We start from the raw sequence: 19,726 nt of genomic DNA, 5'->3' as shown, positions 1-19,726 counted from the left end.
TGGGGTCCAAGAGTAATAATTATAATTCATATTCATTTTAATGACAATACAAACCTCAGAACTCTCTGAAAAACAGTTTTTAAACAGCAAGAAAACAGGTCTGAAACAAACAAAATATATGACATATTCAGAAGAGAATATATTACATTCAACTCACTTGCTTATAAAATATTAAATATAATCAAACAACTTGTTCAAATATTGTTTTCCAATTAAATGGAAAATTAATCTGTCGCTTTAGCTACAACCACAGAGTAATTTCACATTTTCTGATAATTAAATATTTTAAATATTCAAGTAATTAAAAACTTTAGAGCTAATAGAATCGATGACTATGTAGGAACGTGAGCAACATTTTAGAGGGCTTTTTTTTATGTCCCACTAATGCCTGCCTTAAGTAAGTCCCAGCAGCTTGCACCTTCTACAATCATGATGTTCTCTAGAAAGCTTTAAAAGCCTGAAAAGGCTCAGGTGTCTTTCCCAGGGCAACTGTGACCTGTGATCCAGGTAAATTATAAGGATGCTGAGACACTGCTGGTAACAGACTGCTCGGGGTCACCTTTTAACACCATGTTCAGTTACAAGACACTCTCAGGGAAAGTGATTAAAAAAATAAATAAAATAAATAATAAATAATAAATTAAATAAATAAATAAATTAAATAAAATAATAAATAAATAAAGAAGTGATTAGATAAATCTGTAAATGACGAAGACCAAGCTATCCATCAGACCAGGATTTTGGTGTAAAACTTGCAGCCCTTGCAAAACAAGCAAGGATGTAGCCAAACATTGATGACTCAGAAGTATGACCATGGGCATGCATAAGGCTGACTTACGTACATGTCTTAATATTTAACAGGTTTTCTTTGCTTTACCTATAATCTGCAGTTTTTAGCTGGTGACTAATAAAAATCACAGGATCATATCATATGACATAAAAACAGCCAATCTAGTCCACCCAGCAAAGAAGCAACCTGCAATACATGGTATCAGGAAAAGTAAAATCATTATGGACTTTCTCCTTCAAATTTCTCAAGACATTTATTCACTCAAAAACACATGGGGGTTGAGTCAGAGCTACAAACAAATAGTAACCAGGATGATGCCTGTGCCATTTTAGTGCATGGAAACAGACATAAACAAAGATAAACTCAAATTCATAAGTGTAATAAAGAAAAGGCTGATGAAAGAAGAGACAATAGCCTGAGGCTGCAGGAATGTGCCCCCTCCTTCAGCACGAGGATTAGGGAGGGACAGGGTGTGGGGGAGGCGGGGGTAGGAAGGAGGCAAGGGGCTGGATACAGGAAAGATAAAGAACATAAAGAACAAACCTGTGGACACCAAGGAGGGCGGCGTGGGATGGGTTGGGAGATTGGGATTGATGCATGTACACTATTATGTATGAGGGCCTACTGTATAACATGACCAGAGCGGGGGTGGGGGGGTGCAGGGGAGAGAAGGTGCAATCTGATTGTAGGATGTATGTTAAGGTAACCTTAAAAAAAATGCATTCCAATATACAGAAGGGGCAGATGAATACTGTTTGATTCCACTTATACGGGGTACCTAGAATAGTCAAATTCATGATCAGAAGGTACATCAGGAGATGCCAGGGGCCAGGTGGTGGGGGTGGGGCTGTGGGGAGAGGGACTTACTGTTTAAGGAGGACAGAGCTTCAGTTTAGGAAGGTGAAAACTTCAGGAGATGGATGATGGTGAGAGTTGCAAAACAATGTGAATGGACTCAGTGCTACTGAACTGCACGATTAAATATGATTAAAATAGTATGTTTTATATTATGTGACTTTTACCACAGTTAAAAAAAAAAAGGAAGGAACTGAGTCTGTGAATTGGCAGGGCAACCAGGAGACACGAGCTTGTAGGACAGCGTCAGTGTGAATGAAGCCTATGTGCTGTGTTTAGTCGCTCAGTCGTGTCTGACTTTTTGTGACCCCAGGGACTGTAGCCTGCCAGTCTCCTCTGTTCGTGGGATTCTCCAAACAAGAACACTGGAGTGGGTTGCCATGCTCTCCTCCAGGGAATCTTCCCAACCCAGGAATCAAACCCAGGTCTCCTGCCTGGCAGGCGGATTCTTTTCTGTCTGAGCCACCAGGGAAGGCCAAGAATACCACAGTGGGCAGCCTACAGCTGCTGACTAGAAGACCTAGTGCAAAGACACACACATACACACACTCAGGGCTGCGTAGGGAAGAAATAAACACAAAGGCAAAGTCCTGTGACTGAGGAGGCACAGCAGACAAAGCAGAGGGGAGGGCTGCTGACCTTAGGGAAATTTCCTCCAGGTCTGAGGAGGGCGGCAGCACACGCCAAGGTAGGTGTGTAAACACAGTGCTGGGAACAGAAGGAACCAGAGAACTCAAGCATGACTTCAGAGAAGTGAAGGAATACAGCAGGCAGGAAGAAACACTCTGCTTCTCAAAAGTTTTCACTTGATTCTGATAAATATCCACATTGCCATTTTATCTTATAATTTGGTAATTACAGTATTTGCTTAATAAAGAGAAAGAGAAAAAACATTACTCCATCTTTCAATCTTATGAAGCTTGATTTGCTAAAAATAAAAATGTTACAGGTAATAAGTTCTTATTGCAAAGGAGTATGTATTTCTACAAAAACATGAAGTAAAACCCAAAAGCCCACTCCAAACCCCTCTCCCCTGCAATGCTATTGCGGTTATATTATGGAAATGCGTGTGTTAGTCTCTCAGTCATATCTGACAATTTGCAACGCCACAGACTGTAGCCTGACAGGTTCCTCTGTCCGTGGGATTCTCCAGGCAAGAATACTGGAGTGACTTGCCACTCCCTTCTCCGGAAGACCTTCCTAACCCAGGGATCGAACCCTGGTCTCCTGCATGGCAGGCAGGTTCTTTACCATTTGAGCTACAGGGAAGTCCTTTATATTGGAAACTACATGTTTATTTTCAGTATTTTCTTCTTTAAAATCTTTTCAGATGTTTAAGAAAGCTGATCAACAACCTCCTTCAGCCATAACGCAGAAAAAGAAAGAAAGGAAGGAAAAACTGAAGGAAAAAATAGCTCACAGATACACAGACCCAATGAAAATACTATAGGGCACATATACCCAGGCCTCAGTGAGAGAAAAGAACATACAACCATTGAGCAAAATGCTTTAGTGTTTAAAAATAGCCATTTTTTTCAGGACCACCCAGAATCCTGTTGAAGGTAGCTAGAAAAAGCCTGTATGAGACTGACTTTGAAAAACTACACCTACCTAGATCACAAAACCCCCAAATATAAAATGGCTTATGAGGGATTCACTTGCTCTGGGCAGGCTGCAGGACACGGGCAGGGAAGACAACATATTGTAAGCTAAAAATTTTAATGCAATTTCTTCACCAAATTTCTTTAAAAGAGAGCAGTTCACTGCTCAGTGAATGTAGAAGAGAGAGGAGAAAACCTGTATTCTTTTCATAGTCGTATTTAATCGTGCAGCTCACAACAAAAATCTTGAAGACTGCCTGCAATGAATATATGAAAAGGCACCTGAGGGTCATAGCTAAAAAAGAAAATGTGCCTTTATCCACAGCACAAGCTCTAAACATCGAGTTATAGCAGCTGTATTCACGGGCAAGAAAATCATCAGCTACTAACAGACACCCCGTGAAGGTTAATCCACACACCACCAAAGATTTTTCACTCAGTAGAATTTCAGACGCACTTCCCTGCTGCTCCCAGGCTTTTAGCTCCATAGGCCAAAGAAGCAATAAAAGGGGCCAGTCATAAAGGAACAGGAGAATTGACTAGTTCCCATTAAACTGCACTACCCCCAACCCAACACTCCAAAAACCAATGAGCAGCACTATGCCTCCGGAGCGTCTTCCATTCACAAAGGGACCCAGATGCTTAGAAAGTGGCAGAGCAGAAGCCCCCATAAGACACTTAGCATTCTTAAATGGTATCCTTAGGTCTAATCGTATCAAAACCACATGTGTTTGCCAAAAACAGAAGGGAATATAAAACATGGACACAGACACAGAGATTAACACTAATGTCATTCTTATGTCAGACTAGGTTCTTCAGAGAAGAACCAGAGATGATTTAAAATGATTAACTTTTATTCTAATTCTGATAAGATGCCATGGAAGCAAGAATCCAATTCTGGAAGGATGATGAGGGCATTAGAAATACACCAGGGATGAAAACGAACCAGCCCAGCACACCAAGTGGTACGTCTAATATGCTAGGAGAAAATAACATTTCAGTGACTCAAAACTAGAGAGAGTTAAGTGAGAGGTAACCATTGAGCCCATTCTCCCCCAAAATTAAGACAAGAAAGCAGCACCGAGCAAGTGCCCACGATGCACCAAAATCTGGATCTGAGTTTTGGTATGTGTTCCCTCACCTCACCTGCACACACGCCAACAGTGGGCATTATTTTCCCCATCTTGTCTGTAGTGAAAAAGAAGTTTGCAGGGTTTACACAACCCAGTCAAGGCCACGTCAGTGAATTATGAGTTTAGATAAGGGTAAAATGCAGCTTATCACTCTCTCGAAAGTGGCCCTGCATGTGTTTTGGCAAGGCTTCCCGGGAAACTCATGTGCCCTTCTTGGAAAAATGTCCACCAGCCCCTTGCCTTCCAGTCCTGATTTTGTATTTGATGCTATGAGTCCACAGTTCTTTGATAATACAAGTAGAAAATGTGTAGGGTTTACGAGAAATAATATGTGTCGTGTACACAGAAGTCACATGAATCATGTTTTAAACCTCAGCTAATATAAAGACACGTCTTATTATGGTAGGCACCCCGTTATCAAAGTCCAAGACAGTCTGCTCTTGGCATATCCAAGAGACATGATACCTCACTTCAGAGGTTGTTTGGGTTTTACTTTTGGTGTTATTGTGAACATGACAGGTTTCTGCTATGAAGAAACTCTCTGGCATTTTATAATGAAAACTAAATTTAATTTTAAAACGATCAATGTTTCTTGTTTCTACATTTGCTGTTGCTAGAGGGGAACGCAATTATACTTGCTTCGGCACAAGTTCTGCCAAACTTTGCCAACTAGGAAATAATATTAATAGATCCCCTACCTTTTAATAGAAAACTGAAGAATTTGAGAACTGGGAGGCAAGGACCTTTGATTATTTTTAACCAGATAATCTAGTCTTTTGGTTCCTCAGTGTCTATGTGCTACAGAAATAACAAACAAAACACATTCTAATTACTATCTGGCACCACCAGACCCTAACCTCCCGTTCCGTTAATGTCAGCAGGGACCATGAAGCCCGGCCAGTTCCCCGGTCAGAATTTCCATCGTGATTCCTGGTTCTAACTGGATGACCCTGCAGTCATTTCAGTGATGGGTTTGCAGCTGTTGTAATCAGGTTTCTGAGGAAGCCACCTCCTAATTTTGTCATTAAGAAAGTATGATCAGTTCATATTCTGGAAAACAACTTATTTATTATGTCATCTGGATGGTTCTAAGTGTCATTAAAAGGAGATTTTTTTTTCTTCTCTATTTAGAAAAGGGTTTTAAGCACTTGGGAAAGAATGAGGATCTGCCCCTGTGCAGGTAGACAAAAGAAAAATCAGCCTCAAAGAGAGGTGTGCAGACAGGGCCCATGGTGTGACCCTTGGCCTCTGTCATTCATCACACCAGGGCGAAACAGGCAAGACCTAGGACCGTGAGGAATTACTGACCGACTTACTCATTTTTTAAACTAACCCGAATAAATACCTGGATAAGATTAAAAGTTTCTCTCTTTTTTTAAATAAAACTGTTTATTTTATTTTGTATTTGTAGCTGATTAACAATGTTGTAGCAGTTTCAGATGAACAGTGAAGGGACCCAGCCATACCTATACACATATCCATTCTAAAAATATTTCTTCACACACTGCTTATTCACATCCAAAACAGACTCTAACTTTTATTTTTCAGTACTTATTTTTAATTATTTATTCATTTATTTATTTGGCCGCACTGGGTCTTAACTGCAGCATTAGAACTCTTAGATGCAGTATGTGAGATCTAGTTCCCTGATCAGGAATGGAAGCCAGGCCCCCTGCACTGGGAGTGTGGAGTCTTTTTTTTTTTTTGGGGGGGGGGGGGGGGCGGGGAGTGTGGAGTCTTAAGACACTGGACCACCAGGGAAGTCCCCAGGCTCTAATTTTTAAAATTTACTTCTGCCCCAGATCTTCAAAAATTTGGCCTTAAATAAATTATAATGAAAAATAAAAATGAAACCCTTTCATAGTAACTTACCTTTTCTATGATTTGTGAATATACTCACTGTGTAGCATGAGAGTAGTAGTCATAATGCATAAATATTTTCAAAACTTTAAAAAGCATCAGGATAAGCAGACAATGTTGGACTCTTTTCTTTCTTTTTGCAAATAAGACCAATGATAAACTTTCATTCTCTAGCATTATTTTATTACATCTGTTTTCTATTTAACAGTCAATTATTTTCTCATTATAATCTCCACGACTCAACAAACACAGGCTGACATAAAAACAAACCTATCCCTCCCTGGATTAGCCACCTTCATTTCATAAGGAAGAAGTGATCATAAGTCAGAAATGTCCTGTCGACATGAAAAAGTCTGGAGCAAAAGCATCACGTCTGGAGACAGTGACAGAAGTACACAAAATAAGAAGGAAAACGGCAGGTCAGTGCTTCTAAAACTCACAGCCTCATAGGCTCCAGCGGGGAGGGGGCAGCACATTCAATGTCAAGCCGGAATCACACCATCACCACACATTTAAGGCTTTCCCTGAGTCTGCCTCCCTCAGTATAACCTGCCAATTAGATGAAGTTTTTGCTTGATGGAAAAAACCTTAAAGCATGGACTTTTCTCTAAAGGTCAGGGCAGTCGTCCCCTGTAACACAGTGTAAGTGGTGGCTGGAATGTGCCTTCCACCTCACCACTCTTTCTGTTAATTGGCTTCAGGCCTGTTCACCCAGACAAGGTAGTGAAAATGGCAGGCTCCCAATTAGCTTAAATTTCCCTTAAGGTCCCTCTACAGTTCTGGTCCCAAATTCTCCCAATCACATATTGTAAAGATCCTGCCTCCTCTTTTGCAGAATTTATTAGCTGCAATAAACCATGGGGATATAAGAACAAAGGCAGCTTATGATCTATCATCTGCCAATATTATAGTCCATGCAGAGTCAGGGAAGTGGTAATCATAAAAAGAAATTCAGATTTCCTAAACATAGCCACACATCATGCGTTTTTTGTTACTTAGATTTTAGAATCAAAATTTTTAAAGCAGGAGAACTTTTTTTTTTTTACATTTTATTTATTTAAGACCTAATTTTATTATTTTTATAAAACTTGTTGGCTGCATGGCATGTGGGATCTTAGTGCCCCCACCAGGGTTCCAACTAATGCCCCCTGCTCAGTTGGAAACTGAGTTGGGAAACCTCAGAGTCCTAGCTACTGGACCACCAGGGAAGTCCCAGGAGAACTTTTTAAAAGCAACACAAGAAAAACTGATTTAGTCTTCAAATCCTCTGTGCTTCCTCTGAGTGCTCTCAGAAGAAGGAAGTCAAATGACTGAAATAAGAAAAGGTTGCCTTTGAAGGATGCTCACTCCTACCTTCTAAGATGATCTTGATGTAGGATGTAGATACAAGCTATTCTGAGCAGAGTGAGTCAGTCATGATTCCATAATCATGTTAAGTTTGACTCCAAGTGCTTCCTGGGTCAGAGTTCAGTATATCACCTACCTCTGGTGACAGAGGTGTAACTTAGCAACACTCAGAGGGAAGGAAGATTAAGTGGCTCTCTTATGTAGGGTCCTTGCACAAGGGAAAGCACCTCAGCTTCCAGAGGTACTAGCTCAGCACTCACACCCTCCTTTGTCCTTTTCATCCCTACTGTTTATTCCCACTGGCGCGGCTGATGTGGGCATAATTGCCTTCAAAAAACAGAGATAATGAGAGGCAAGCACTCTAGTAGGAAATAGAGCAAAAACAAAACCACTGCAGGCATATAAAATCTGGAACTCTCTTGACCTCTTTAGGACAGATGGCGTAACTAAGAGAAGATATCAGTTCCACCCTTGTGATCTCAAATCCTAAAGGCAAGGGCTGACTTTTTTTTTAAACCGCATGAAACATTCTTTTATCTACCTGATGCCACTCCTTTACTTTATTTTTAATGGCAAAAATTAAGGCGGGGAAAAAAAAAGCCACAAACGAGGCATCAGGTCAGATGACTCGTGGGAACAGTTAAATGAATAAATCCACAATTAAATGAGAATGGCTGGATATCCAGCATAACTTATTTGTCCTCTTCTGTGCAAACAACTGTGCTTACTTTAAGCCAAAGTTTTAATATGAGTTTTGTTTTTGCTCTTCCTGTCTAGTTAAGATTTCAGGTTGGTTAATTATCCAGCTGATGGTAAACCACTAAATTTAATGAATGAATCATCATTTCTTAAGCTAAGGAGAAAGATGTTGTGGGCTCAGGAATCAATTAGCAATTAGCTAATGTCGTCTACAGTGGACTACATAGACTAAAAAAGCACTTTTTTAAAAAACTTTTTTTATCATAGAACAAATACTTTAGATAACTTCAATAGAAGCAAAGCAAGGCTTATTTGGGGTGGGGGGGGGGTGTTTGTGTGGCTTCTCAATGAATCCCTTTTGCTTAAAAAGAAACTCCAAAATTACAAAGAAAAACTATTTTACTTTCTTTACAGGCCTACAATCACAATAGTAAGACAAAGTTATATTTTTGGAAATAATTAAATGTATCATATTTTAGGAACTCTGGGCTGCCAATTTTTTTCTCTGAATCTTGCAAAAAAAAACTATCCGATTCAGCAACTTTTGCCTGAACAGAGCCCTGATTTTGAGTGTGTATGTGGGGTTGTGTTTAGTGAAGAGCAAATGTGTTTCAGCAAAGGTGAACCCCCATTTCCACCCCCAGTTCCAGGAGGTCAAGTTTGATTAGTCTAAACCAACACAGGTATTTTACTGCCTTTGATTTAGAAATGGGCAGGCAAGTCATGTGATTCTGAACAACAAAACAGGGAGGGCATCTGGTGGGTGAGGAAAGAGGCAAGCTGGCAGGAAAAGCTTATCTGCTTTCAAGTGAGCCACAGTGAAGAGAAGGGCATGGCCCCCTTCCTCCACAAGGATATGATGGTCTGAATCAGGCAGGAAAAGACTAGTGGAGGCCTCGGGAGACTCCCGGTAAAGCTGGGAACCCCAGGCCTTGAAGGAGGCCACCAGGCCAAAAATGAAGCCCCCTTTGCCCTTCCCCCAGACTTCTTGCTACAGGAGCAAGGAGTGCTTCCTTATGACGCAATCCAGATGTTCTGTATTCACACCCAATGTCTTTCCAACAAATACACTAAGACACAGTGAGTCTTTCTGGGTACCAGGCATGACTGTAAACCCCCAGCAGGTATTACATCACTGACGAGGCAGGTTTGATGATAAACTCATCTGCTATATGAATACACTGAGGGGTAGACAAGGCGCGCAAGCGCCCAAATACCGTACAAGGTGAACAGCAGGTAGCTGCCGGTCTGATCCCAGGCCCAGCTAAACCATCTTCATTTTAAAAAGTTACTTCAGTGAGAGCTGACTGTATAGCACAGGGAACTCTACCCAACACAGTGTGGTGACCTACGTGAGAAGGAAATCCACAAAAAGAGGGGATGTATACATACATAGAGCTGATTCACTTTGCTGTCCAGCAGAAACTAACACTGTAAAGCAACTACACCCCAACAAAAATTTCTTTCATAAATCTATACATCAAAACCCCTGGAGAAGGAAATGGCAACCCACTCCAGGTGGGCTATGGTCCATGAGGTCACAAACAGTAGGACATGACTGAGCGACTAACACACATACATCAAAACAATGCAAGTAAAAACTGGTAGAAAGCAAACAGTAGCTTAGTTAGTGGTGCTGTTCCAGCTTTTTGATAATGTGGTTATTTGTGTTAGCTGATATCACTAAGCCATGTGAAGTGTGCATCAGAACTCTTTGTGCGCTGTCTCTGTAATTTATTGTACTACTTTTTTTTTCAAATAAGAAGTAAACAGTAAAAAAACTTTACTTCAAAGTGATAATCTTCTCAAAACAATATGGACTTCAATCTAATCGGTATTACTATTTCATTACCACTGGTTTTTCACTTGTTTTTATCACTTGTTCTTCCAACTAGAACTTCAATGGCTTTTAAATTATTTAAAAATTTTTCCATCACACACAGTTTCATGCTCCTTACTATAGGGTAAAAAGCATATACCATTGCAGGTATCAAAGGCAAACTGTCATTTTTTATTGTTCAAACACCCCACATACATAGAACTATTTTAGGAGATTATACTGAAAAAAGAAACTGAGATGAATTCAGCAGAATAGGGTTTCCTTCCACTGATATCATTAATCTAAATCGAAAAACAGCTTATTCCAGTATCTAGGCAACCACATTATCAATAATTTTAGAAATTACTGAAACAAATACACAACAAAGCATTCTGTCACTGAGTACTCACCTAGTTTGTGATCCATACGAACTTTATAAAGAAAATAAGTGGTGAGGGAACCAAATACACAGATTTTTAATATCAATACTATTAAAACTACAGAGAAAACACGGGTTCCAACTATAGAGAAAACACTGTGACTAACAATAAGCAATTAACACTTTTTTAAACACAATGACACTGCAAGAATTTTTTTATACATCAAAACTTAGCAGATAACCTCTTAGTTTTCACACAAACTGCAAACAGTCCCCTTCCTAAGATAGGAAGCCATTATGTATGCTGAGTGGTGAACAATTTTTAATTTTACGAATTGGAGGTGGCTAGCCTGCAGAGTGAACTAAGCAATTGGGATAACACAGATGCCTACAACAGGTCCTGGTCTTTTGTGAAAGGACAAGTCCCCAGACCTGACAATTGTTGAAACAACACTAGAATGTCCATCTCTCCCATAAAGTGAAGTCAGGGATAACAGAAATTTTTATTTCGTCCCTTCAGATCTTTCAACTGTATTGCCTCTCAATTGAGAGGGGAACCCATGGGTGATTTTTTTTTAAGTGCCCCCCCCTTTTTATATAGACCATTTTTAATGTTTTTATTAAGTTTGTTACAATATTGCTTCTGTTTTTTTATGTTTCGGTTTTTCGTCTGTGAGGCATGTGGGATCTCAGCTCCCCAACCAGGGGTCGAACCCACACCCCCTACATTAGAGGGTGAAGTCTTAACCACTGGACTGCCAGGGAAGTCCCCATGGGTGGCCTTGAAAGTCTACTTGTAAACTGCATTATTCATACCAAATATCTGTGCCTCACAACCTAAAAAGCTCTATGGTGGTAATACTTGAGAATCTACAGCAACTGCTTAGGAGAAATCTTTCATCAGGGACCACCACCAAAACAGTCTACGTTTATGTTAAACACACTCGGATACAGAGCCTGGTATTTAACTACAGTTGGGCAGAACCACTTCTCTCCAAGCATCACTGTGATGGAGGGAAACGCCTAGGGGGTGGGCCAGGAAGTTATACCACCGATGAGTGTAGAAGGATGCGTTTATGTTACCTGTTCTTGCTTCTCCAGCCACTTGTCCACCATTGGGTGACTGGCACTCAGAGATGAGCGAGCATTGTCTCTCTGAAATTGGTTAGACCAGTTACTAGTGTCCCGTGGGAGGCTTCTGTAGTTTTCATCTTTCTATTCAAAAAGAAACAAAAAGGTATCTTGTAAAAAACCAGCCCTTGCAAATTAATGATGCACCCGGTTTTTCTAAAGTAGCAGAAAAAAAAAATGATTCTACACATTTAAAATGTTTTCCCCGAGTCTATACCAAAGAGCTGACCGAGGTCATTTCCTGCAGGTTAGACCTCAGAAATGCAGTCGCCTGCCTGGGAAAGGGAGTCTGATGGCTCTGGCCACACAGGTAGACACACCGCACAGTAGACAGAACAGCACACTCTGCCCTCCTCTGGGGTCAACCTCTGCAGGAAAATACTTTTATACCAGACTTTTATCATCACTCAATCATGGCATTTCTCTTTTCTTCTTCTTTCCAATCTTAGAATAATGTTGTGAGATGTTTTCTATAATTTACCAAAAACATTTAAAACAGAGAAGATGAATGAATTTGCTCTTTATTTAGATCCTCATAGTTTCATGACTTTGGGCAAGAGATTGAAGACTCTGGGCTCTTCAGTTACCTCCTTCACAAGCTAGTTGTAAACATTAATTCAAATAGTAAGAGAAGAAAAAAATTAGCCTATCCCAACACATGGTACATAATAGACACATAATTGTTCACCCCAACATGCTTGAGATGAGATGTCTTTGATCAATATTTATTTAATATACCCCAGAGCAGCCAAGGTATTTCTTTCAAATAATAATTTATAACAACTTGCTTTGGCTTAATCTCAATGTTCTGAAAAGAAATGAGAAGGCTAGGATAAGGTAGTAAAATTGAGCATTTCAGTTCAATAGCTAAATCTAAGTATCTTCTAAAAGAACAAATTTAAAATGTTAGCCTCACTTCAGCTAACTTGCATCAGTGTCCCACGTTAAATACCCAAATATTTTCCTTAAAAACTTTGTTGGGGGTAGTCTGGCTGTAAAAATCTTCATACACATGTTTGATTCTTATTCTTCATTACTTAAACCACATTAGCAGCAAACACACACATAGAAACAAAAAGTGTAATATAATAAGATTGATTGTATAGACCTTAGAATAGACCAGGATACTGTTTTCTGTTCCATCAGATGATAAAACTTAAAAAAATGAACTGGTTATCCTGAACCCATGCCAATATTGTGACTTCTGAAAAAAAATTTAATCTATAAATATTCACCAGTATAAAGTGTAGCATGAAACTTTGTAACTTTTTAAAACCAAATTATAGAAAGTGAACATTAAAAACACAATAGTAGAATTAACCATTAGCAGCAACTACTTTTTACTAGAAAAACTCTGTATCCTCCTGGTTACTATGGGTCAAAGTTATGAGGAGGCACAACCACAAGTACAAGGAAAATGCTGGTGAGATTAGACTGCTGCTCCAGGCCCACGATGAAGTACTGACCTTGCTTATAAGAATGTGGAAAGGGTAAAGTAAAGTAGAGGACACAAAGTCTAAAGAAAGGAATCAAGCAAATGAAGACAGTAAAGTTCACTGTATCTCAAAACATTGAGAGCCCTTCCTTGAGCATAATAACTTCAGAACAAAGCAAATCTATGCTTCACGTGGTAGTCCCTAAACTTACTGACCAGAAATTCAAATAAGTCATAACAGGCAGATAAACTTATTAATGACAGAAACTAAAAGATCCATGAAGAGAGGAAAGGTGGAAGGGTGGAGAAACAGAAGCACAATTTTTACATCAAGGATCTTGGGCTCCTACCATTGACTAGGGAACTGGTTTTGCTATTCATTTCCCACCATTAGAAATTATTATTATACCAACTCTCTACTTTGAAAATGAACAATCAAACAGAGAGCATTAAAAAATATATATATCCTGCTTTTTCTGTAGGAACGGTATTTCAAAGTAACCAGTAGTCAAGGAGGAAAGCTTGTCCTTTCAGAAACATGCAGAGTAATGGACATAATAATAGAATAATTAATAGAATTAGAAAAATCACCATTTTCAACTCCTAATGAAATCATTCATTCAAGCAAAGATAATTAATGGATGCTAAAACCATTAGGTGAAAAGTTGATAATGAACAGGGTGTATGCAACATGATGAAATACCACTTGCAAAGGGGAAAATACGTCTTTAAAATGATGAGACAAGATGCTACAAAACACTCTTCTTGATGTCTAGAATCCAAGAAGCTGCTGGTACTTTTGATTCCTTTTGAATTTCCATAATGATGGAGATTCCTCATCTTTTAAATGGCCCCTGTGGGCTCTTACTATGGACCACTCACCACCATCTCCCTGAACAAGCCCAAAAGTATACAGTTTCAAAATCTGCACACATACTAAGTCACTTCAGTCGTATCTAATTCTTTGCAAACCCATGGACCTCAGCCCGCTAGGCTCCTCTGTCCATGGGATTCTCCAGGCAAGATTATTGGAGTGGGTTGCCATGCCCTCCTGCAGGGGATCTTCTCCACCCAGGGATGGTCCTAAGTCTCCTGCATTGGCAGGCATGTTCTTTTCCACTGGCGCCACCTGGGAAGCCCTTCAAAACCTAACCCATGAAAATATCTACATACAAGTCACCAACACTAAATATTTTTTCTGAATTCATGATCTAAATTTCCAACAGGATGTCCCAAAGATATCTCCAAGTCAGTAGATCAAAATGAAACCCAACTCCTCTACCAATTCTGGCACCCTTCTGAAAAACAGCATCACCTGTTTCACCTCTTTCCATCCCGCCTAATCCCCACAGTTGCTAGGTCTTGTGAATCCAGAGTTCATGGCCAAGATCTTACATTTTGGACATCACCCTCGTACAGAATCAATGTGCCTCTCATCTGAATGATTACAGCAGCCCTTAAATTGGAGGCTTGCTCAATCCTCATCCTCTCCAACAATGTGCCACAGAGGATTCTTCTACAATGCCCTCTAGGTCACGTCACACCTGGAACAAACACGAGGCTGAGCTGGGGAACTTTAGTGCCACAGGCCTCCCATCTCCATCAGGATCTTCCTGAGTCTAGACTCCCAGTAATGCTTCTCCTGTAAAAACACTCACCACTCTTCAACACCCAGTTCCCAAGATGCTTTCTGTAAGAGGCATCCCCTGGTTCTCACCAGAACTAATAATGCCATGCATTTTGTTACCACTATATTCCAATTTTACTTCTAATTATAGTTCTAACTTATAATTTAGTTAATTCTCAAAATGGCTATTTTCATGATCACAGTGACGCCTGGGCAGAAGATCACCAGGCACCTTTAAACTCTGGCACTTAGCTCAGTGGCCTACACCTACATGGATGGCTTTTTCTGGAATACTTATTATGTTTCCTATTTCACAAGGTTTCAGAATCCCATAATTTTAAAGGAACATTTCTATCAGTTGTTTTAAAAATCAAATTGAGGGACTTCCCTGGAAGTCCAGGGGTTAGGGCTGCATGCTTCCACTGCAGGGGGCGCAGGTTCTATCTTTGGTAGGGGAACTAGGATCCCACATGGCACAGCGGGGCAAATAATCATAAGAAGAAATTAATAAAATAATCTTGAAAAACACAGAAACAACTCAAGAAATAAAAATGAAAAAAATTTTTTTTAATAAAAATCAAATTGATAATGGAATGCTTTAATAAAGGTACCATGACAAAATTTAGTGGAAATGCACTTTCACTGAAATACAAAGACTCTACTTTTAAATTTATACTAAAAGACGTATTGCTGTCATCAGCCGCTAAGTCGTGTTCAACTCTGAGACCCCATGGACTGCAGCATACTACTGTTAGACGCCTATTTCAATTTTATGTCACACCTACAGTACTACAGTACACAATGTCTGAGGAAAATGTGATTATTTCTAATTGCATCTAAAAAGTAGTGTGGCATTTCTCCATTTATGTCAATTATGACATGTAATTCATGCAGCAGGCTACCACAAAGTAATCGTATTAAGGCAGATAAGGGTTTAAAAAAAAAAATCAAAAGATCTATCAGTAGAATCAGCTTTGAGCATTTAAATGGTAAGAAAAATAAAATATTATATCCCTCATAAAAAGATTTTCCTAATTCAATGTTGATATGGTAAAGTCAGTAATAAACTCATATATTAATGTGTTTACGAAAAGCCCAGTTACAGTCAGTCACCTTAGTCAACACCAGGTAAGTGAAGAATTTCTAAAGTATGTCACCAATTGTTACCCTACAGTATCTGCTATTTTGTCGACTGCACCATCTCATGCTACTGGCATTTCAGCAATGTTCTTCCTCAAAATCCTGCCTGAAGTCTGGATCAAGTACAAACACTTTATAGTTCTATTAGTCTGTGATTCATACTCAATGATGTAAGCACATACTTAAACCTAATAGCACAGTATGTGTTTCTACTTGTATTTTCTACAATATATGCATGAACAGTCACTGTTTTCAAATGAAATATATACAGCGTGTTCTATTTTCAATTTGAAAATATTTATTCCAGTGTAAATGATTTTAAAATTATGGTACTCTTAACTATGTCTGCAAGACTACATTTTCCATGGACCAAACTATAGCTAACTACATAAAAGTCAAAAATATTTTTTGAATGAATTTGCAAAATTTATATACTATAACCTAAAGAAAAAAATAAACCAACCAAAATGTTAGTCATTGATATTTTCACACTGAATTTATAATAAATTGGAGAATGGGCTTTTAAATCTATTTTATTCTATGATCAAATTAATGTCTCAATTCTGTATATTGATAAACTTAAAGCAAAACATGAAATCTTTTTCTTGAGACTTATAAAAATCTAGCAGTAGGACCAATATATTAGTAGAAATAGACCAACAGACCAATAGAAAGCCCTAATAAGTACTAAATTTGCAAACAGCAAAAAATTATTAAAGCCACAACTTTATATCTAAAAGATTATATAAGGAAAATACCATAAGGAATTACTCTTCTTTTAAATTAGAAGAAACTGGACCAAACAGCCACTGAAGCTTCTGCACAAGGTGGGAAACTTGCCCTCTTGCCAGAAAAACCCAGATGTTCCTGCTGTGATCAGGGATTTTCCTTATCATCTAAATGTACCGCCACATCATCAGGTGTCAAAAAGCCACCCAGGCTGAGAAATGCATATTAATTTGCTGCTCCCTGGTAACAGTACCCTGAGTATGGAGTAAATCTCTTCCAGGGTAAGCAAAGTAGCTTTTCCCTCTCCCCTCTTCCTGAGCCAATTACAATTCAATAAAAAGAAATCACACAGAACCCACCCAATGCCTTGGGACAGAGGCTTATTCCTGGCATAATAAGCTGCAGCTTCAAGGCTTTATCTCTCAGAAACAGCTATTTAGCTGATGGTCAGATTTCCTGGCAGACCTACATCCCTACTGCAGAAATAAAGGAAAATTTCATGAGCGTTATAGAAGTAATGGATATTTCTAAGTTAGCACAGGAAACTCAATTCTATTTCTACTTTATCTCAAAACAAAAATTCCAAACGTCTTTTAAAAAATCATTAGGAATTGTGCCATGTTTTGAAACACTAAACACCCAAAGCATATAGATTTTATTTTTACACCCTCTATGAATCCTATGGTTTTGAATATTCCTGTGTTGTTTTAATATTTTAAATTTACAATATTTTTCAACTCTGCAATTGTGGTCCAAGAGAATTCAATTTTCCATTTTATCATTTCCCCAAGAAAAGACAGACAGAAAACAAAGGAAACTCTTTTCAGGATGTCTAATCTGAGATTATGAGGCTGAAGTGAAATGAGTAGTTATAGCTTAGACCATTTTTTTTTTTAACTGCAGCAAGCTTGCTAAAATCTTCAATAGTCATATTGTCAAGTCAATGTGGTAGATCCAGTCCCCTTCTGGGTCAGAGTTTATCTTTTGTGCCTCTTGATAGCTACACCAGAGCACGACCTTGGAAGCAACGCCAAAGCTAAAGTTTAAAGATAACCATAAAATGGTCTGTAAACAGGATTGTTGTCAATGTACTGTTCTGACCTTCATACCACTTCACAGATATAAATAGGAGTTGAGAGGGTTGGTCAGGAGGAGAGAGAGGGTGAGGATAAATAAAATGACTCACACACACACAAAAACACAGGTTCAACAACCAACTTGTAAATGAAGTCAGAAAGTTTGGCAGCCCCTATCAGTTTAAACCAACTGCATGCCTATTAAGGCACTTTTTGAGGGCTTCCCAGGTGGCTCAACAGTAAACAATCTGCCTGCCAATGCAGGAGACACAAGTTCAAACCCTGGTTCAGGAAGATCCCCTGGCAAAGGGAATGGCAAACCATTCCAGTATTTTGCCTGGAGAATCCCATGGACAGAGGAGCCTGGCAGGCTACGGTCCATAGAGTTGCAAAGAACTGGACGTGACTGAAGCGACTTAGCACACACACACATATTAGGCACATATCTATTTTCAAGCGGAATGAACTGAAAAGCATTATTTGAAACTCTGGTAGGTCAAGAAATCCTTTCCGTATTAGTAGTAATTCCCATCTCTAAATGAGCATAAATACTGGTACATGTATGTATACGTCTTCCTTTCCATTTTGATAATTGCCATCTTTCACAGTCTTAATCATTATTAATAAGAGGGGTAGAGGAGACAAAGAAAAGGATATGTGTTTTAAAATCTGTTCCTACTTCTGAACAAATTCAAAATTCATATTATTTTTGTCAAAACAAAATTTTGTCTAGTAGTAGACTATATATGTATTTATAAATGATATAGTCTACTAAAATGTGGTAGAATTTGCAACGAGACACTAATTACACTTTACACTGTAACTTGTTTAAAATTTTAAAGAGTCAAAATCCAAAAAAAAAACAAAATCCAAAGATTTTGAATGCCAAAACTGTATTACAGCATGTCTTTAGCTCAAATTTCATAACTATTGTTAACTATTTTAATTTTCTTGATAAACTGAGTTTAAGTATTAAACAGGAGTTAGTAAAAAAAAAATTGAAAATATTAATTGATTCAAGCCAATTTTAAAATTAAGGTATAAAGTAATATCTACTAGCAGGCACATCATATTTCATCAGTTTTTCTTTTTTTTCCTTGTAATGTTAAAAGTACTATAAACAGTTCTCCAAACTCATTCTGGCCTTTAATTTTGAACTATAACTCATATCTTTTCTAGCCTTATGATATATATGCAATAGTTTATAGGTTGTAAAATTACATCTGGATCAATGGCACACTGAGGAATGTTAAACAAAAAAAAAAAAAAAATCACATTGGAACTCTCCAGTATGGAAGAACACATCTGAGAATTAAAATTAATTTTGCAGATAAGTTTCCTATCACACAGCAAATCTTTCAGGTTGGTATATTCACAAAACCAGAAGCTTGATGCTATAGTTTTATCTCACAACTTACAACTAGGCTTGGTAACAGTTTTGATATCCGTTAAGAAAAGTAATCCCTGGAACACAGATGTGCATCAGGCTATGAACATAAAGGATCTGACCTTAAAGGGGGTGTTCAAATTTCTCATGGAGGTACATCTACTTATGAACGCCATAATGCTTCCAGAGATGACCATCAGAACACAGGGTTCTCTGAAGCAGCCAGATATGCTTGTGGAGCAGACCAGGAAATCCAAGAAAAGCAAGAGATCAGTGAAACTCAGTCTCAGTCAGGCTTCTTCTTCGAACCAATGTCCCCAGCTGTTCCTAACCCACCTCAACAGTTTGAATGCTATGAAAAACTTTAGAAACAGAATTTTAAAAGCTGGAAGAAAAAAGGTAGAGAACATCCAACTGAACTGCTCACTGTCTAAAGGAAGAAACAGGGATTCAGGGAAGTTATGACAAATACTGTTTGGAGATTAAGATGATTAACCAGCTCCCAAGGTTCTACCTCCCCACTTCAGTGCCCAGTTTCTGCATGATGACATTTCCAAGCTCTTGCTCTCAAGAGCAGGAATTGTGGTTTACCTGAGTAATGATATAATTCTGATATCCAGCCATTCTTACACAATGACCCTTTCTCATGGGAAAGTACCACCCAAGTTCTTGAATCACAAAATATATTTAACCTTAGAGACGGCTGGTTCATTGATAA

General features: G+C 38.7%; 1 protein-coding gene across 20 annotated transcripts in view; it reads right to left on the bottom strand.

Moving 5' to 3' along the window:
* Positions 1-19,726, bottom strand: part of PARD3 (par-3 family cell polarity regulator) — a 556,192-nt gene that overhangs the window by 279,687 nt on the left and 256,779 nt on the right. For 17 of the 20 annotated variants that reach the window (XM_043885073.1, XM_043885063.1, XM_043885076.1 and 14 more), the window contains exon 5: positions 11,567-11,698. The exons of the other annotated variants lie outside the window; for them this stretch is intronic. In XM_043885073.1, the coding sequence (XP_043741008.1) occupies positions 11,567-11,698 (132 nt within the window). The remainder of the gene's footprint in view (positions 1-11,566; positions 11,699-19,726) is intronic. 20 annotated transcript variants of the gene reach the window in all.

The sequence above is a fragment of the Cervus elaphus genome, chromosome 23 (assembly GCF_910594005.1).
Source record: "Cervus elaphus chromosome 23, mCerEla1.1, whole genome shotgun sequence".
In the NCBI taxonomy this organism is placed as follows: domain Eukaryota; kingdom Metazoa; phylum Chordata; class Mammalia; order Artiodactyla; family Cervidae; genus Cervus; species Cervus elaphus.
Note: the sequence above shows the minus strand (reverse complement) of the source record. Positions and strands in the feature narration are given on the sequence as shown.